The sequence below is a fragment of the Equus przewalskii genome, chromosome 4 (genome assembly GCF_037783145.1).
Source record: "Equus przewalskii isolate Varuska chromosome 4, EquPr2, whole genome shotgun sequence".
Classification (NCBI taxonomy): Eukaryota; Metazoa; Chordata; class Mammalia; order Perissodactyla; family Equidae; genus Equus; species Equus przewalskii.
In genome coordinates, this window is record NC_091834.1 from 64,869,100 (window position 1) to 64,890,633 (window position 21,534).

The following is a 21,534-nucleotide window of genomic DNA, read 5'->3' on the forward strand; positions in this document are numbered from 1 at the left end:
TAGCCAAAGGATTCCTGAGAAAAAAGAACAAAGCTGGAGGTATCACACTCCCCAATTTCAAATTATACTACCAAGCCATAGTAACCAAAACAGCATGGTACTGGCACAAAAACAGACACACAGATCAATGGAACAAAATTGAGAGCCCAGAAGTAAACCCACACATTTATGGACAGCTAATATTCGACAAGGGAGCCAAGAGCATATGATGGAGAAAGTAGAGTCTCTTCAATAAATGGTGTTGGGAAAACTGGACAGCCACAAGCAAAAGAATGAAAGTAGACCATTCCCTTACACCATGCACAAAAATCAACTCAAAATGGTTTAAAGACTTGAATGTAAGACCCGAAACCATGAGACTTCTAGAAGAAAACATAGGCAGTACGCTCTATGACATTGGTCTGAGCAGCATATTTTCAAGTCCCACGTCTGGCCAGGCAAGGGAAACAAAAGAAAAAACGAACAAATGGGACTACATCAAACTAAAAAGTTTCTGCACAGCAAAGGAAACCATCAACAAAACGAAAAGACAACCTAACAATTGGGAGAAGATATTTGCAAACCACATATCAGATAAGGGGTTAATATCCAATATATACAAAGAACTCATACAGCTCAACAACAAAAAAAACAACAATCCAATTAGAAAATGAGCCAAAGATCTGAACAGAGAGTTCTCCAAAGAAGATATACAGATGGCCAACAGGCATATGAAAAGATGCTCAACATCATTAGCTATCAGGGAAATGCAAATCAAAACTACAATGAGGTATCACCTCACTCCGGTCAGAATGGCTGTAATTAACAAGACAGGAAACAACAAATGTTGGAGAGGGTGTGGAGAGAAGGGAACCCTTGTTCACTGCTGGTGGCAGTGCAAACTGGTGCAGCCACTATGGAAAGCAGTTTGGAGTATCCTCAGAAAATTAAGGATAGATCTACCATGTGATCCAGCTATTCCACTGCTGGGTATTTATCCAAAGAACTTGAAAACACAAAGGCATAAAGATACTTGCACCCCTATATTCATTGCGGCATTATACACAATAGCCAAGATTTGGAAGCAACCTAGGTGCCCATCAAGGGACGAATGGATAAAGAAGATGTGTTATTTATACACGATGGACTACTACTCAGCCATAAGAAATGAAGAAATCCTGCCATTTGTGACAACATGGATGGACCTTGAGGGTATTATGCTGAATGAAATAAGTCAGAGGGAGAAAGTCAAACACCATATGATCTCACTCATAAGTAGAAGATAAAAACGACAAACAAAAAAAAAACACATAGCATTGGAGATTGGACTGGTGGTTACCACTGGGGAAGGGGGGAGGGGGGAGGGCAAAAGGGGTGATTAGGGTCACATGTGAGGGGATGCACTATAATTAGCGTTTGGGTGGTGAACATGATGTAATGTATCCAGAATTTGAAATATGATGTACATCCGAAAAAAATAAAAATTAAAAAAAATATATATTCACAATAAAAAAAATTTAAATATCTAAAATATAACTATAATGACAAAAGAATGAAAATTGTTATATATATGAATAAATGAAAAACCATGAATTTAAAAAATTGATAGATACAATATTTCTGTACAGAAAAAAATACATATACATCATACACAAAGCTAAAAGGCCAACAAAAAGCTGGAGAAAATGTTTTATCCATATAGCATAGTATTAACATCATGCATATAATAAACAAGCTCTTACCAAACTTCAATAGAAATATAGACAAAGGGCATGAATGAGCAATTATTTTTAAAAGTGAAAATGCATTTTCAATATAGAGCATTGAATTAAATGTATATATAGACATATATATAGGAATGAACAAAATACATTGCTAGTGGGAATTTCAATTAGTATAACCTATCTAGAAAGCATTTTGGCAACATGTACCAAAATCATTAAAGCATATACTCTGTTAAACTAAACAGTTTCACATGAATAAATTTATAGTTCAAAAAACATAAGGATGTGTGAGAAGATTTAGCTTCAAGGATGCTTATTGCAGCTTTAGAATATTTAAAAAGTTGAAAACAGCCAAAATTTTCATAGAAGATGGACTAAATAAACAATGGTAGATTGTATATATAGCCATAAAAATGATGCTGTGGAAGAAAAGATGACATAGGAAGAGTGTTGTAAACATTCTTAAAAGACAAAAGGCATTTATAAAACAAATGTGTCATGTGATCCCATTTCTGTAAAAGTAAATGTGTACGTGGTTATAGAAAGTACTCAATAAGCAGTATGTTAGTAAGAAAACACTGAACCTTGGCAGCTACTTATTCGTCTCTCTGTCCTCTATCTTTATTTCCTTATTAATCAATCAGTCTAACTCACTGATCTGGAAGTTGCACTCCTCCTTTCACTCAACGAGAAATGACCGGGATCCCTGCTAAGAGCTGGTACTGAGTCAGGCTTGAGATCCCCACGGAGACCAAGGCAGCCACGGCCCTGGCCTCAGGTGACGTGCTGTCTAGCAACATCAGCATGCTAAGAAGGGGTAACACAGGGAAAGTGTGCTTAACTGAAGAACCTCATACCAAGTCAAGGAGGATGGTCACATCGCGGCCTGGCCCTGGAGAATGCTTAGGGATGTGTCAAGTGAAGGCAGGGATGGAAAAGGAGAAGCCAAAACAAGTTACTGACATCACTGCCTTCCTCCCTCTCCTCCTGGGTAAGCCCACCATTCCCCTACGCCTACCCAGAGAAAGGGCATTCAATTAAATAAAGACACAGAGGGAAAAGACATCATTTGACAAATGACATATAAAAGTAATGGTGCCCCCTTGCTTTAATCCCTGTAAACACACCAAATCTAGTTTTCACATTATCTAAACCATGTAATCATAATAATAGTTCCCATAAAATCAGTTAAAGCCCCCCAAAATTAATAATGATCCTTTTTCCATATTTCTTTCCAAGAAAAGATATGCATTGGAGCCAGCCCAGTGGCATAGCAGTTAAGTTTGTGCACTTCACTTCAGCGGCCCGGGGTTCACTGGTTCAGATCCCAGGCACAGACCTACCCACCACCTATCAAGCCACACTGTGGCTGGCGTCTGTCCCACATATAAAATAGAGGAAGATGGGCATAGATGTTAGCTCAAGGCCAATCTTCCTCAAAAAAAAAAAAAATGAAAATTTTAAAAAACAAAAAAAGGATATGCATTTTCTTTAAGAAAATGAGACAAAATTTAATATATTAAATTACACCTTAGATTTAGAATCAGCATTTAATACAAATAAAATTTTTAAAAAGTTTTAAAAAATCACAATTGAAAAATGTAACAACTTACCTCGGGGTAAAGATTGAACCTTTTTAATGTATTAATAACAAGAGGGTATTCAGTCAGCTTATCATTCATAATCATCCACACTCCATTCAAAAACGAGGGTGCCTCCACAATAGTCTTGAAGTAGGAATAATATAGTCCCTGAAATAAGCATATGTTAAAGTTATAATAAAAAGTACATAATTACTATTACTATGCCTCGTATTAGCTTAAAAAAATAACAAATACACTGCTTTTGAAAAACAAAGCAATCAAGCAAGTAATATCTACAATTAATTTCACTGGGTTTTGATCACTGATAAATTCTTAGAGTGCAAAAAACCTACATATTTTAGTATAACCTTGTCTTAATTTAAACAGTTGAGCTCAAAATAGCTTCAAAAATAGTTTCAACATTTAAAAAGTAATACAACTCAGATAGCATACTTCATTTAAGAAAACCTTATAACCCAAACTAATTTAAGTATTAGAAAGGGCTATCTTAGGAACAGGGTGAGCAAGTGGTTTATTATGGAACTTTAGCTTACCCTAAACCAAGAAATCTTCTCGAGCCAAAAATGTTCCCTACTAACTGCTTTTTGAATCCTCAAAATCATACTATCAGCCATTTTTCCTCCAGATTTATATGTAACAATGCAAATATATTAAGAAGGCTATATATTGATGCATTACATATAAATTACATTCAGATGTCAACTAATTTTGCAGATTATGTTCCTTCCCTTCAATTCAGCATAAGGTAAGAACCCTGGAGGACTGGGCTGTGGGGACGGAGGAGAGGGAGAGTGGTAGTACTCTCATTTTGAGGGAAATAAATAATTTTTTAGCTTGACATACTAATTAGGAAGGATATCAAGGTTGGAATAATACATAGGCTAAAGAAACAAGCAAGTACTAGAAGCCTTATGAGGGAGTATAAGTGGCAGTATAGAGCAAGACAGATGAACACAGGAAACAAACTCCATCCTCCATACAAGTCTGCCTAGAACTGTCCTGGTAGCCAGTACCATTAGCTGTCAACTCTAATATTCAATATTTTAAAAATATTTCCTATTGTACTTGGTTGAATAATATCCCCAAAAAGTTCAGGCCTACTAGAACCTGTGAATGTCACCTCATCTGCAATAGGTTCCTTGCAGACGTAATCAAATTAAAATGAGATCACAGGTGGACTCTAAATCCAATATAAGTGGCAATCTTTTTTTTTTTTCCTGCTTTATCTCGCCAAACCCCCCCGTACATAGTTGTATATCTTAGTTGCAGGTCCTTCTAGCTGTGGGATGTGGGATGCCACCTCAACGTGGCCTGACGAGCAGTGCCATGTCTGCACCCAGGATCCGAACCGTGGGCCACTGCAGCGGAGCACGCAAACTTAACCACTCGGCCACGGAGGCGGTCCCCTGGTAATCTTATAATAAGATGGAAATTTAGACACAGAGACATAGGGGAAAATGCCATATGAAGATGAAGGCAGACACTGAAGTGACTGCATCTCCAACACAAGCCAAGGAACACCAAGGATTACAGGAAACCAGGAGAAGCTAGGAAGAGGCAAGGAAGCATTCTCCCCTAGAGCCTTCAGAGAGAAGGTGGCCATGCCCATGCCTTGATTTCAGACTTCTGGCCTCCACACTGAGAGACTAAATGTCTGCTCTTTTAAACCACGTAGTTTATTGTACTTTGTTACGGCAGCCCCAGGAAACTACTATAACCTACCCTGTTTTGTAGGTTTGATTTTGGAATCATGTAAATATCTTATTTAATTATAAAACAAAAATTTTCTTTTCTTCTTCTTCTCCCCAAAGCCCCCCCAGTATATAGTTGTATATTCTAGTTGTGAGTGCCTCTGGTTGTGCTATGTGGGACGCTGCCTCAGAATGGCATGACGAGTGGTGACATGTCTGCACCCAGGATCCGAAACAGGGAAACCCTGGGCTGCTGAAGTGGAGCACTTGAACTTAACCACTTGGCCACAGGGCCGGCCCCTAAAATAGAAATTTTTAAATCCCTAAATATCAAAAGAAAAGTAAAAGAAAGGAATTAACTATTTATCAAGTTGGGAGAGGATTTCATACAACTTTAACATATAGTAATTTTACTGTACACCCTAGAGGAATATATCCTCAAGTCAAAAAGAACTGAAAGAAAGCTTTCTATTGTTTCCAGTAATCATTTTTCCATTTTCCTAATAATAGCTTTGGTACTTTTATGCCTCAAATATAAGTAATTTGAAACCAAAACTCTCAGGCTAACAGAAAAGATAAATTTAATATCAAATAAGTAAAACCATCTAATCCTAAATTTCAATTTAAAAATATAAATTAATGATTTATTTTCTCTTAAAATTGTTTCCTAATTCTATTTACTAAAAAAGCCTAGACATGATGGCCAATCTAGTATAAAATAGTAGCAATGAGCATCTCTCACACCAAAATTATGGTCTCTAAATACCATTTGCCACTGAAAGGAATGGGAACTCCTTGGAAAACTGGATGATTCCAGCTCTGGAGAGGAAATATCTTGCAGTACCAGAAGGTTAGGAAGCTACAGAACACTAGTGAGGTCATGTCAAGGGGGCACAGAGCCAACTAAAAGGGCTCTCACCAGCTAAAGATAGGTAAGTTTACAAAGCATGTTAAAGTCCATCAGATCATAATGATACTCCAAAAGAAGGGACTCCATTGGTCACCACTAGCTGAAAGATGCTAGGAACCAACCCATTTTTCTGAAAAGTGGCAAGTAAAAAGAAAGAATCAAGCATTTTCCTGTCTTTCCTATATGAAGTGTACCCCAGAGAAACAAAACAGGTATTGTGGGAAATTTCTTCTTTATGGAGGAATTATGGTTAATAAATGCAGGGGAAAAAAATAATAGAATAGATAGATAATCACCATTTGGCAGTTCTAAAGAAATAGCTGACCTAAGCAGATGGCTAGGCCATAATGGAGGGATCAGCATGACAACAGCTAAAGCCATTGATCAATCTTAACATCACAGAAAGTGAGACCACCACAGACGTTGTGCCTGTTGATATAGTACAGTAAGTGCACAGCACCACTTATCAACTATACCTCCCAGAAAAAATCAAACCTTCAGCTACGAAGACGTTGATCTATCAATTTTCAGGAAACTTGAGACAATGGAACATAATAAACAACATGAATGACTGTAGGTAATTCTAGAGGACAAATGACCTGATTCTTCAACAAATAAATAACAAGAAAAAGAACAAAAATGAGAAGAGAAATTTATAGATTAAAAGACTTAAGAGACACATTAACTAAATGCAACGTATAGACATTGTTTGGATCCTGATTCAAACATACCAACACACAAACTAAAAAAAAAAGGCAATCAGGTCTATTTAAACTCTGATGGATATTTGACAATATCAAGCAACTGCTGTTCATTGTTTTCAAGCGTGACAATGGTACTGCGTTAAAAAAAAAAATCCTTTCTTTTGAGATACATATGAAAGTATTCACAGATGAAATGAGATGACGTCTCGGGTTTCCTTTAAAAGATGGGTGTGCAGATGTGTAGATGAAAGAAAAACAGCTGTGTGGTCAGTTGTTGAAGCTGGGGGATGGGTAGAGAGTTGTCTACTCTTTCTCCTTTGGAATATCTATGAAAATTTCTGTGACAGAAAGCTTAAAATTTATAGATTACTAAAATACTACAATAAAATACCACATGAAAACTAACCATTTCAGTGCGAAAAGCCATCTCCCTTTCCAATGTCGAGAGGTGAGAAAAATGACGATCATTTTCAAAGAGGTGTGTAATATGGCTCCTGCAAAAGCAAAAGACAACAAAGCAGCAGCGCTGAAACTTAGACAAAGCATTATTTTTAAAAGAAACTCTCAAAGAGAAAGTAAAATTATCTACAAATTTGCAGATAATTTTATAATAAAACTCAAATACAATGGCATCCATATTTGTTTTTCCACTCAGCATGTCTTACATTTCTACTAAAATTTTTCTCTGTAAGAAAACACATTCAAATTAGATTTTTAAATCAGAATGGGGGCCAGCCTGGTGGCATAGTGGTTAAGTTCATGTACTCCACAGTGGGGGCCCAGGGTTCGCTGGTTTGGATCCCAGACACGGACCTACACATCACTCAATCAAGCCATGCTGTGGCAGCATCCTACATACAAAATGAAGGAGGACTGGCATAGATGTTAGCTCAGGGACAATCTTCCTCAATCAAAAAGAGAAAGATTGGCAGTGGATGTTAGCTCAGGGCCAATCTTCCTCATACACACACACACACACACAAAAAAAAAAACCTATAAAATCAGAATGAACCAGAATAATGATATTTTAAGTCAAGTACAATAAAATTATAGATTAAACTATAAATGTCACTGGATTACCATTTCAGAAATGTCTGATTAATGAAATTCATATTTCTCTCTACCCAGAAGATTAAAAAAAATTAATCTTCCTCTCAACACAAACACTATATTAATGTGAAGAAAAGGAGAGTCTCAAATATAACCTCTTTAATAATAGATCTCTTTTTTTATTAAAAAATTATATTATTCTGACCCTGATTTATCAATTAAACTATTTTTGCAGACTACTGTGTCGCATGTGATAATATACATTCATCCTTAACATACTGAAATTATTCCCTTATATATATGGGAAATAGCTTTGGTAAGTTATAAACATCCTCATAAAATACACCATAGGAGAAAAACAGTCTTACCAGTGCAACACTGCTGCGAAGGCGGCTGGAAGAAAAGAACAAATTTAAATTACTATGTCAGCATACAGAAACGCTTCCACCTTACAGAAAAGCATTCCAAAGATAAGCACCAGCACCGTGAAGTTTGGGATGTGTAAATGTTGGACTCTTAGGGATTAGGGAAAGAATACTGACTCTCTGAAAGAAGCCCCAGGTGTGCTTAAAATACCAATAGACTCGACTCTAAAGGAATTAGGCATATACTTACAATTTTCATTCACTCACTCATTCAAGAAAATATATGAAGGACAATTATTTGCCAAAAAATACACAAGGTACTCTCAGATGGAAACTTCCATAAACAGAAGTGCCAGAGGAATAGAACCAACGGTGGGAGGGAACTTAGAATAAAGAAACATGGTAACCTCAGGGAACAGGACTGGGGATGAATAAAAAGAGGAACTGCCACATTTTATACAGCGCTTCAATATCTGAACTTTCATAACAAATTTGACTATTTTTTAAACAAATTTAATATGAAACAAGTAAAGAAAGAAGGAAGAGACGGAGGGGGATAGAAAGAAAAGGTAAGAGAGAGCAAACAAGTTAATAATAAAATCAGTCTCATGAGAATCAATACTTTGCTTTCTGTCCAAGTACAAAGAACATATTAAGATGAATCCAGAAAATGCCATTCAGTTTTCCTATATCACAAGATTCCTCTTATCGCAGGCTTGATTAAATAATCACTATCTAAGGAAATGAACTATGAAAATACTGTTAGAAATAAAAACCTGCCAGCTCAGATCTTGTTGCCTTATTCTTAAAGAAGTATTTATATTTTAAAAACTTAAAAAATACATTTTGTCTAGGAGATATTAATGGTTATAAAAGACAGAGAGTTACTTTCTAGATCATTGAAACTGCAAATATTTAACTAGGTTTGTCATTTGACGTTTGTTTGTATATGGTACTTTGATCTGAAATTTTATTTTTTTCTTATTGACAAATCTACCACCCACTTCCTTTTTGGTTTCTGCCTTTAAAGACTTCATCTACCATAATAAAATTTGGGTTTTATTTTCTCAGTGATCTAACTATCATGTTCTGAGAAATCATTCTTCTCTCACTGAATGTAAAATGCTACCTTTATCATACTGAAGACTTGTCACAATTTATACTTTGGTAATACCTTTGAGATTATAATTGGGATTTCATTTCTAAATTAACTTGGGAAGAATGTACATGTTGACAATATAAACCTGTATATTCATGTTCATAAACATGGTATACGGACCATGTTCAATTATGCAACTTAGTTTTCAATTGCCCTTGAGAAAAATCCTATTAGTAAATACATAATTCATAGTTAATTCATATTTCTTATTAAGTCTTTCTTGGGAGTTTAAGATTTTTTTCCTGCTAATACCCATGAAGTCTTTTTTCATTATATTTTACTGGATATTGTTAAGGTATTTATTTTTGAAGCGTATTTATTTTGTAATATATTTATTTTTGGCTCATTTATTAAACTATTAATTCTTAATAGTTTTTTGGTTTACCATCTTCGATTCTCACATTAAATAATATTATTTAAAAATGATAATTTTGTTCCTCTTTTATAATTTTACTCTTAGTTTCTTCTTTTGACAATAATAATAAACTTCTAGAATACCGCTAAATAATTCTGATAAAAGAGGGCATCCTGGCTTCGGCTGATTTTAACAGCAATGCCTTTCACATTATGCCTTTAAATGAGACTTTGACCCTCACAATTCTGGAGGGATAAATAGGATTTCCCAAGGTCATCATCCCTCTGCTTCCTCAGAATACCACAATTTCTCAGGAGAAGGACAGAAGGTACAAAGCGGCCTTTGGTGCCTTCCTTTGATTCCTTTAATTCAATCCTTGCAGTACGCGTGTAGACAATTCTTGGGAGTTCTTGGCATTTGGATGGCACTCTTTCATAGTCTCCGGAGTTAATTCCTAATCTGCTCAATGTTTTGGATTCCTTTATTTGTTTCAATTTAGTAATAATAAAAGCCACTAACATTTGAATTTTTATTACATGCCAGGCACTTTTTAAGTGGTTTACTTGAACTAACTTAATAAATTCTTACAACTATCCTATGTGGTGTGTACAAATACTTCCCCAGGCTACAGATGAGAAATTGAGGCCCAGAGAACTTTAGTAACTTGCCCAAGGAAACAAAGTGGGTAAACAGAGAAAAGGAGGTTGGAGGCAGGACTTCTGGCCTGAGAGCCATGCACTGCACGGTCTCCTGCGGAGGATGGAGGGGGTGAGACCAAGGCTGAGGCCTCCTTACCCTAAAGGATCACTCCTCTTCCCTTTTTTAGTATTTTAAATATAAAAGGGGAAAAAAGTGGCAATTCATCTGTTGATAGTATGTTTTATAGAAACTATTAATTTTATATAAAAATGTAGAGCTATGCTTTATTCAAAATTGAAATAAATTATACATATATGTCATTTGAAAATGAAAGCCCCAGTGAAGCAGATACTGCCTTGTGAGCATATAACTTAAGCATAAAGACATAAAATGACAAAACTTCTAAAGGCACCCCCAAAGAGCTTTTCTTGCCTCTCGCCTACAGAAAAGATTATATATGATTTTCTCTAAATTTATTCCAGTGATGTCAACCCTGTCTATAGTCTTTTGGGAGTGCCACAAAATTGATAATCCCTTTTTTCCATTTAACACATATGCTATTTTTTGTCATTCTAAGATACTGAGGTAAATACAGCATGTTTTTTTAAAAATAAGAACATAAAAAAAACTTTCAAAAAATCCAAACCTATTCCGTAAGAAAAAAGTATTCAAGGAAAGGCTTGCTTTGTAATGTAATTCAAAAGATTCCAATCCAATGGCTGAGAATTTTGAATGGTTCTTATGTTTAGCTGGAAGCATATAAATTACCAACACTCTGCAACTAAATTGGACACTCCTTCCACTTTCTGATTAAGGAAATTTTGTACTAGATTATATGTTTCATTGTATCAATTTTCTGTCCTACAGGATTTGAGCCAGCCACTTCACTGAAAATTATTCTATTATTAGAATCTTGTTTAAACAAAACAGAACTAACTCCCCGAGGGTAGAAACAATGTTTTACTCAACTTTACTCTAGTACTTAGCAGGAGGCAAGGACATAGCCCAACTCAAATGTCTGCTGAATTAAAGTGTACAATTTGATATAGTTAAGGGGGGAAAGGAAATGATCCTAAATCATGTCCACATAATAAGCCTAAGTTGAATATACTTTAATGGATAGATGCACAAACACACTCATCTGCAGGTAACAGTTTTTGGTTTTGCTTTTATTTTCGCAAAAATGGAGTTCCCTTTGATTTAGTGCAAATTAGACCCCTGTCTACATGCAGCCGGCTGCCCAAGCCTCCAGTTCTTGGCCTCAAAGCCCAGCACAGCCAGGGAACTGGGGTAGAGGACAGGGAGCGAGCCAGGGGCTCCCCTGAGTGAGGTTCCCATGCTCCCTCTGACACTCGCTCCTTCTAGCCACAATTCCCAAAGCCAGTCTCATCTACCGTTCTTCCCCTCCCTCCAGATCGCCCCACCCGGGCAAGTCCAGTGTCCTCGGAAGGTGGGGAGCAGACACCCCCTGCCCCCACCCTCCTGCCTGGCCCACAGCAGTCAGCAGCAGTAAGGAGGGCGGAAGGAACGGAGAAAGAAATGGGAGTTTGCGTTCTGCGAAATCCTCAAGGGCTCCCAAACCAATTCCCTGTGGGCCCAGCCCCAAGCTCCCTGACGCCTCTCGCCTCCTCTCCCAGCCTCCTCCTGGAAGCCACCCCACACTAGCAGGTGACTCAGAAGTCCTGGGTCCCTCCCCAGACACACCCGCCCCCCTCCCCAGGATTGCTGGGAAGTAGGGCCCTGCAATCTGCATTTTTAAAGAGTTCACAGCTGAGTCTCCTGCAAACTAAAGTTCGAGACCCCCTGTCCTTCTTTCTCTCTTCCTCCTCCTCAAGCTGTAAGAGCAAAAGCTATGAAGCCAGCATGGGCTGCCTTGCCTTAGCCCCTCCATGGTAACCTGCAGGGGGCTCTCCTGCAACTGCAGCCGCGACATGTATCTCTGACCACGAATACATTTTCCCATCACGTTACATGTTCTTCCTTACACGTGTACTTCATCACCAGCGTTTGACTTAAAATTCAGAGAGCACCTTCGTAAACTCTCTCATTTGATTCTCACAACCAAGCTTCCAAGTATTTATTCCCATTTTACAAATGCTGGGCTTCCAAGCGGTACACAGCTGGCAAATGGCAAGAACTACCTGAACCCAAGGGTTCTGATTCCAAACCTCAGTTTCTTTCCTCCATGACAGAGCTGCCTCCTTTCCCACTTGTGGGCATTTGGTGGCCTCATCTTGTAACATATTTATACGAGAAATATATTTTAAGTCCAAAATGACTTGCAAAATTTAAAAATGCAACTTATTCCTAAATTGAGGTTAATCCATACTTAAAGCATTCTAAAGAGTTTTAGCCTCCCTAACCCTCAAGTGACAAAATGACATAAAAAAGAGGTTAAGGATGCTCCATAAATCTTTTGGACAAGGTTTCCAAATAAACCTTGACAAGTTCTATCTCGACCCCTTCCTAATATTACTAACCATTTCTTATTGTTCTCAAGGGTCCCATCAGAGTTTAAGTTTGTTTCCAGAAGCTGAAGTGACCAGTAGATAATGTCCCCGTTCCACATCAACAATTCATCCTGGAGAACACAGTCAATTTCCAAATGTACAGATCTAAGCATCTCCTCCTCTGTTTGAAAAGTCCCATGACTTCCCACAGCTCACACCACGGAGCCCACACTCTATTTCCAGCTAATCCCCACCACACACCCTTCATGCTGGCTGCACTGGGCGACCATCCCCTAAGGTACCAAGTGCTTTAACGATGGCATGCCTTTGCTCCTGCCTGAAAACTCCTAACTCGTCCTTCAGAGTCAAAGGAATTCAAATGTGGCATTTTGTGAAGCCCGTCCTGCCACCTTAGCTATAACACTTTTATTACGGCACCTAAATAGCTAGTCATACACACAATAATTTTCTCTGCCAGAATGCAAAGGCCTTGAGGCTGAGCTTGAGTTTAATTCACCTTAACATCTACATCTCCTAGCATTGTGCCCACTACCTCACCGGGTTGAAGCGTTAAATGACTATCACCAGGTAAGAGAAATTATAGGATGTACTCAATAAAACAAAAACTTAAACACCTAAAGACAATGTCTAAGCACTTCAAACTGCTCAAAGACTTCCCATTACATGAAAAATTATATATTACAATAAAATTAATACATTAAAAAAGAAATCATATTTCTATAGTACCTGAAATGGAACAAATCCCAGTTTCTGTGTAGTGAACTAACGAGTGAAAAGACATTCATTAGTTTGGGAAAGAGAAAACCATCATGGATACCACAAGCTCAGCTCCTTCCTTCTTCCTAGCACCTAGATTTTTGTGTGTTATGAGTGCTTTACAGTCAACAAGTATCTACATGCTTACCACATGCACAACACATTTTCCTAGAAACCAAGAACAACGTTAAAAAAATGTTAGCCAACATCTGTGCTCTTAAAGATAAAATCTTGGAGAGATAAGACTTAGATACATAAAATAATGAGAGAAGACATTAGGCACTCAAGCAAATGGCACAAAGTCTATGAACTGTAAGAAATCTGAGAAGGCAGACCAGTGATGAACTTCTCAGGGCAGGGTTTACTAAAGTGGGATGGGGGAGGGGCAGGGGGGCTGTGGAGTCTCAAACATGATTACAACTTGTGTGAGGATTTATCGTGGGTAGCCAGAAAAGAAGACAGCTACAATAAAGCTGGATGTGGATTTCCATCCAACAGGACAAAAGAATTCCCATTACTAATACTGATGGTACAGAACACAAATGATAATGACAATAATGAAATAACATTTATTGAGGGCCCGCTCACTCTATAGAGAGTATGTCAGGCTCTCAGAGCTCCAGGAACACCAGGAAGGGAGTCTGGCAGAACTTTCCAAGCAGTGGGGCCTGCAGTGCCAAGAATGCGAGTGCCAGAGTCCTGAAGGCCAGTAACCTCCAGGCTTTGAAGAGATCATTTATCCCCCGAGCCCATGCCACACAAATATTATCATTTTATACACGTGCCGCGATGTGAAAAAAGCTGGGAAGCACTGAGGTAATCACTAAAGAAACAAAGCAAGTTTCAGAGAGAACATCATAACGCAGCAATAGAGAGCCACAGTAGTCTAAACCCTGTTATTGCATTAGAATCATCAGGGGCACTAAAGAAAACAGAGATACTGGAGTATTCATCCAAGCCCTACATCTGAAACTCCAGGGATGTTTTTTTATCACAAGTGATTCTGACGTACAAGGTTAATTATCACTAGTACAGAAATGACTGGAACAAAATCTAGGTAGTTGCACAAAATTTAACGTGAGAACTAGGTCCTTTGTATTCCAAGTGTCCTCCAGCAGTAACTGTATCACCTGAGAGCTTGCTAGAAATGCAGATTCTCAGGCCCCATCCCAGACGCCCTGACTCCAAACCTGTATTTTAACACGACCCCTCAGGTGACTTACAAACACATTTAAGGGCAATGTCTCAACACTGACAGCACCCTGGAATCACCTGGGAGCTCTGAACATTGCTTGGTCTGGCACTGGGGAGATTCTAACGTGCAACCAGGGTTGAGAACACTGATCTAGGAGGAGCCTGTTAAGATTGCCTTCCTCGGCCCCACCCTCAGAGATCTCAATTCAACACATCTCACTTGGGGCTTGGAAATCTACATTTTTAACAATTTTTATTAGGAAAAAGCAAATATAAACTCAAACCATACTCCAAAGGAGAAACTGTCAAGATCCTGACAGCTGAAAACAGTGATTAAGACAGGGAAAGAATTAAAATTAAAAATCACATTCTTTTTACCTTCCCTGATAAGAAAGTCATTCTTAGGAAATATTGTTTTGATTCTAAATGACTTATAAGGAATTTAGCCTGAGTCTCATTTTCACCAAATGTGAAATGAGGGGTTTTTACTTCCTTCTCTCTCTTCCTAGCGCTTAACGACCTTGTACAGCAACAACTGTCACCTCTAATAACTTGGGACTTCACACTCTCCGAGGTGCCTCCGTGGTTATTTTGTTTGCGTTTTGATCTTCCTACTCGCCAAACAAAAAGTCTCTCGGTAGGTTGGGCCTTTTAATTGTTGACAGATGTTCTTGACAAGCCAAGAGACCTTGACTTCAATCCCAAACTTCACCCAGCGAACTCACTAACAACGTCAGGCCACTCGCCTGGCCTACTTTAGCTTCCTCATATGTAGAATTCCAGGAGGTAACCTTTAAGTTCTATATTTTTATGAAATTTCCATGGAGATCAAAGGTGAGAAGAGAGTGAGAAATAAGGTCTGTTTTAAAAAAAAAAAAACTTGAACATCTCACAAATGTCTCAAAGGTCACATGTCCAAGATAGAATTCTTGATATTTTCCCTCAAACCTGTCCCCTCACCCACACCCCTAGTCTTCACCATCTCCATGAATGCCACCCTCATTTTCCCAGTTACAGCAGCCAAAAACCCACCGTTCTTCCTTTTCCTTCAACCTAAGCCCAATTCACCAGCAAGTCCTACCATTTCTATCTCCAAAATAAATCTCGAATCCACCCCTTCATCAAAGCCAACAATTCCCTCGCTGGATGCCTGCCAGAGCCTCCTCAGTGGTCTCTCTCCACTCCTGTCCTTGCACTGCCACAACCCATTTTCCCCAAAGCAGATTTCTCAAAATAAAAATTAAATCACCTCACTCTCCTGTCCAACACTCCTCAATGGCTTCCCATCGCACTAGGAATAAAACGGAAGCTCCTTATGGAGCTCTGGTTGTGCTCATCTCACACTGATGCTCCGCCACCCTCTCTCCTTTCAGCACACCGAGCTCCGCTCTGCCTTAGCACCTGCTGGAGGCTCCATGCACAATGCCCTTCCTCTCTTCCTCTATACAGTGTGAATCTTCTTGCCTGCGGGGCTCGGCTTTAAGGCTACCTCCCAGAAGCCTTTCCTGACCCTCTTTAAAGTGGGTATTCCCTGTTTTTTTCTATCTCAGTCACTGTTTTCTTTCCTCCACTGCAGTTACTGCAATGTGCAATTATTTTTATTTGCTCCCCCCCCCCCGCCAGCCCCTGCCCCACCTTCTAGAACGGACGGTCAATGGAGGCAGCTATCTTGTTCTCCAACAAATAGAACCTGGCATAACAGGCATTCAATAATTGAGAAATGTAAATGAAGCTACTTTTATTTTACATATATTATCTTATTAACTCTTTGCCATAACCAGGTGAAGCATTTATTATCCCCATTTTAAAGATAAAGCAACTAAGAGCCAGAAATATTAAGAGATCTATAGCTTTCAAGTGCAGAAACAGGATTCAAATGCAGGTCAGCACTGAGATGCCTATGGTACTTCAGACGCCACACTGCCTCCTACCCATCCCAGCTTCCAACACCTCGACCCGACCCTCTGCCTACACCCAGTTTCTTACCCCTTCTGCCCCTAAGATGTCATGTGTTTCCCATTATATAGGCTTCCCAGTACTCATAAGTTGTAGATAATAAAAGCAGTGGCAATTTTGCCTCCCCAGGGACATCTGCCACTATTTGGAGACATTTTGTTTGTCACAACTGGGGAGGTGCTACTGGAAGCTAATAGGTAGAGGCCAGGGATGCTGCTAAACATCCCACAATGCACAGGACACTACCCCCAAAGACTTATTTGACCCAAAATGTCATAGTGCTGAGACTGAGAAGCCTTGCCAATAAAGAACCAGCTTAGAGCAGGGGTGCAGTTGCCACTGACCACAGGAACCAGGCAGGTAATGTAAATGAGTCATATAGGACAGATGTAAGGGAAAAAAAACAGTAGTTTTTATCATCTATCTTTTCCATATTCAGGTTACATTTTTTATTATGTTTTGTAAGCAGCATCTTACACTATAGTTTTTCACCACAGGCATGCCTTGCTCACATGTTTAACATGTATATTCTTCACTTCCACGAAGGCAAGTACCCCTTCCATTTTTCCTTGAAACACAGAGCCCTCTCCAGCTATTCCTGTCTTCCCTCTTTTGATAAGGAACGTGGGCATAAGAAACATGTCACTCTTCTCTCAGCTGTAATTAAAATACAGCCGTATCCGATGATAAATGGCAACTCACAGCCCCAGTTTTGGGAAAACAATAGAGACTAGGAGAAAATCTGGCAAACTGAACTGTGTCCCCATTTAAAAGAGGGGAAGAGGTAAATTATAATACCGGGGGATTGCTGCCATGCAGGAACGTCAGCTCAGTGATGCCAGTCTGCTTCTGCGGAGAGGTATGACATCAGACTTTGAAACCACTGATGCTTCCCTCCACCTCACCCCACTCCCGGATTCTGATTCAACTGCTCTGATGTATGGCTTGGCTATGGGAATTGTTTAAGCTCCCAGGTGACTCTAGTATACAGCCAAGACTGAGAACCAGCAGTCTAGTCCAGGTCTCCCACTTTCACACGTGTACAAACGGAGGCTTAGAGAAGCTAAGTGCTCTGCTCGGGCACCCAACTGGTTTGAAACAGGTATAGAAGTAGAAACAGTTCTTCTAAGGCAGTGTTTTCAAATTGCGGGTCATAACACTAGATCATGAAATCAATGTCATGATTTAGAAACAGCATTTTTTTAAAAGGACAGAATAGTAAAATCAGAGTGCATTGTACCTTATAGAGATAAGTGTTATTACACGATTCTTTGTTTTAAATATATGCACATATGTGCTGGTTAATCCCATATGCCTTTTCAAATCATTCTCCTCCCTTCTCTGCTTTGTTACCAGCCCCAGGAGGATGACCCTACAGAATGATTCAGCTGGGCCCCTTGCCTGAGAGTTTCCAGTTGGTCAGCCAGTAAGAGGCACCAGCTGGAGATGAGGATGGGAGGAGTGTGTGGGGTCGCTCTCATTCTCCTGCAGAGCCAGAGATGGCAGCACCTTCTCATTGTTGACAGGCCCTGCGTGCTTCAACGTCCTTTGTGGGTTCCTTAAACATGCTCACACTTTTGAAAACAAGTCCACTTATTAAATCTATTTCCTGCCAGGACACTGACATACATAAATAGATCAACAGACAGACAGACATGTGCCTAAATGTACTGGACTGCATTTTCAGAAGTGTGAGCAGATGTAACACAAATCGTATTGCTTACTGTGGGCTGTGGTCAAAAAAGCTGGAGAAACACTGCCTCCCCTGGCTGATACAGGGAGCTACTGGGTTGAAACTTCTAAAAATAAACATTTTAAGAACAATTCTTTATGACTGTTACCATTAAATAATAAATAATGTCCAAAAATAAGAAAAGCATATATGTTTATTAAAATGGATTTTTTAACAGTGCTTAACCCTGCCCAACAGCAGAAAGGGCCACTTTGGTAGATTAGCACATATGGAGGAGATGAGAGAAACTGAACTAGGGACCCTTACTCAGTGTCTTAACTCTTAAAAATTTGTGCTTCTACCAGGGAGCCTCAAGGTGTAGTTTCTTCCTAAACATAAAAGAAGCAATTTTTGTCATAGTAACGTCCCATACTAAAAAACTGTACAGTGTCAGCTCAACTGTCACCCATTCTGGGAATAAGTGGGGAAGAAGACAGGAAATGAGTCAGCTTTCAAAAATGTCTAAACTCTGATCCTCTTTGCAGGCCCAAGCATATGGGGCCAAAGAAAGAACCAAACATCCCAGGTTCAATCATTCTCCAGAATTCTCTCTCAAGCTGCCCCACAGCTTCCTGTAGATGATTAGCGAGGACACAAAGTCTTCTAGACCTTAGTCTGGTCATCAAACATCCATACATCTGATGGCCAGCTACACCCAAGAACATGGGACAGCTCCTTCATTGTACCTCCTTCCAATGCCCAACAAGGTAAGTCAAGTAAAGTAACACAGTCTTATATTAACACAAAACTGTATTTAGCTATGAGCACTACTAAATTCAAATATAAGCCGTCCAATATAAGAAGATTCAACGGAAATGCAATTACAAGAAAATACACATGCACAAAAGAAAATGCAATAGATATTATTCTGTGATTGGTTACTATAACCTCCCTGAAGAAGTGATGCCATTCCATATTGCACCACAAAGTGGTGAATGTTGATATTAACCATTCAAGAAGAATGCCACTTCCTTCTGTCACCAGACCTCAAATCAGTATTACGCATGTGCTTTTATAACAACTAAAACTTGTTAAATGCTTTAGATGCAAAGTGCCTTCCCATATATTACCCACGCCTTCTAGTTCTGCTCCTCAGGACATGCCCAGGGAGTAAGTAGGACAGGTGACAATCCCACATCACAGAGAAGGAAAGGTCTGCAAAGGAAATAATTTGAAACTGAAACCCAACTGAACCACTGTGCACTGGAGCTGGAGCCCATCTCATCGCCTGTCCCATGCTGCCTCCCCAAGGTGAACTTCTCCAACCTGTACACCAGCAGCGCTTGTCAAGCTCACCACTGCAAAAAGGAGGAATGTACTGAAAAGACAGAATTACTCTACACTTAAGTCTACCAAATAAAAAAAAAAAACAGTACCCCCATAACAGTATCAACCTTTCGAGCCCACTAAAAAACACACACACACACACACACACACGCACACACAGTGATGACTCTGGCTTTTTATGATTGAGTGGCTTCTAGTGGTGGCTGTGATCTCAGGGGACGCCGATTTGCTGCGCTCTATTCCTCGGCCTATACTGAACTCCAAATTCTTTTGGGTCACTACGGGAATCTGAAGACATAAGAAGAGATAAATCACCGATAGTTAAATAATTCAGTAACCAAAGCCTATTAACGGCATTATATAGGAAACGCAATGTTATAGAATTTTACTGGCTGACTTAGAAAAATCAGGCCTGTTATCCAAACTGCTATAACTTGCCTTATCAGAATGTCAATCAGAAAACAAAGGAAACCTCAAGTCGGGCCACAGCCTATGAATGTTTCAACTTTATTTTTTTCAGCACATTGTTACACAGCATCCATTCGGTGCATGGCCGCGGGAGAGGAGGGGAGCCCTCCCCATCCCACGTTCCCAGGTCAGCAGAGGGGATTAAGGCTCGGGCGCCCGGAACACCACACAACCTGGAAAGTGATGTGCCGAGGGGAATCACAAAGTGCCACCGGCGGTGTTTGCGGCCAAGAAGAAAAAAGCACGCTAAAATTTAATTGTAAGTTTAGCAACTTTCTAAGACAGGGAAAGTGCTTTGCTTTGAGCTCAACGGAATCGCTTCCAACCCGAAACAAACCATCCTCCCGGGCAGGGGCCGAGATAACGGGCAGGCGGCCGGTCGGCGCCAATCAGCAGCGCCCCAGTGTCGTTAGCGCAGACCTGCCAGCCCGCGGCCAGGCCGGGCAGCTGTTGATCTCGGGGCCATTTTTTTAAAGCAGAGTCAGAGCGCGGGTAGGAAGGGCGCGAGGAAGGCTGAGCCCGGGGAGGGGGAGGGGAGGAGGGAAGGACGTCCCAGAAAAAGTCGGAGAGGGCTGCAAACTGGCGGAGCCCGGCCGGCGGGGCTCGGGGCGCGGGAGGGGAACGGAGGGGGAGGGCCCGCGCCTCAAAGTTCCGCGTCCGGCGGCCGCGCGCCGGGGCTGCTCACCTAGCAGGAGCGTGGTCCAGGTCCGGCCGCGCCCCGCGCGCCGCAGGCCCAGCGCCCCGCGCAGCCCGGCCGCCAGGCGCCCCCCGAGGCCGCCCCGGGCGGGCGGCGCGGCGGACTCGGCGCGGGGCCCCTTCCTGCCCGCGGCGCCCTTGCGCCCGGGGGACGGGGGCGCGCGCTCGGGCCCGGGCTCCCCGGCGCCGGCGTCGGGCGCCCCCCTCAGCGGCGACTGCGAGGCGCGGGGCGGCTGGGGCGGCTTGGGGGCCGCCTCCCGGTGCTTGTTCCGCGCCTGCAGGACCATCTTGGCATAGTCGCGACCGCTCGCTGCGCGCGCCCGGACGGCGGCCGGCGAACGCGGACTGGCGGGGCGGCCCGGGCGCCGCTCACTCTCCGGCGGGCGGGCTGAGGGCGGGCCGGTCCCTCCCCGCGGGCCGGGAGGCGGAGAGAGCTGCAAGGCCGGGCGGCGGCTGCCTGTCTGGCGGTGCGGCCGGGAGGCGGCGCCGGACTCGCGCGCCCGCCGCCGTTGCCGCCGCTCCGGTTGTCACGGCGACCGCGGAACGCCGGGGGGCGGAGGCGGGGACACCCTGTGAGCGGCGGCGGCCCCGCCCCCGCCGCCCCTCCGCGCCGGACGCGCGCTCCCGAGCACTCAGCGCGCACGCGCGGACTGACGGCGCGGGTGGGGCCGCCCCCACCGCTGCCCCGCGACCCCGGCCCTGCTCCTGGCCAGCACCGGGGTTCGGCGGGGGCGGGAGTGGGGGCCGCCTTCCGGGAGCGGCCGCCCCTCCCTCTGGGAGTGGCTGGGAAGAGA

General features: G+C 41.5%; 1 protein-coding gene across 5 annotated transcripts in view; it reads right to left on the reverse strand.

Moving 5' to 3' along the window:
- The window catches only part of DPY19L1 (dpy-19 like C-mannosyltransferase 1), a 103,216-nt gene extending 82,080 nt beyond the window's left edge, over positions 1-21,136 (reverse strand). For 2 of the 5 annotated variants that reach the window (XM_070616224.1, XM_070616223.1), the window contains exons 1-3: positions 20,730-21,129; positions 8,031-8,055; positions 7,019-7,106 (exon numbers count right to left, since the gene is read on the reverse strand). In XM_070616224.1, the coding sequence (XP_070472325.1) occupies positions 7,019-7,106; positions 8,031-8,055; positions 20,730-21,027 (411 nt within the window). In that variant the 5' untranslated portion in view covers positions 21,028-21,129. Of the gene's footprint in view, positions 1-3,316; positions 3,455-7,018; positions 7,107-8,030; positions 8,056-20,729 lie in introns of all 5 variants that reach the window. The other 3 variants (XM_070616225.1, XM_070616222.1, XM_070616221.1) reach the window with 3 other exon arrangements.
- Positions 21,137-21,534: the final 398 nt, after the last annotated feature.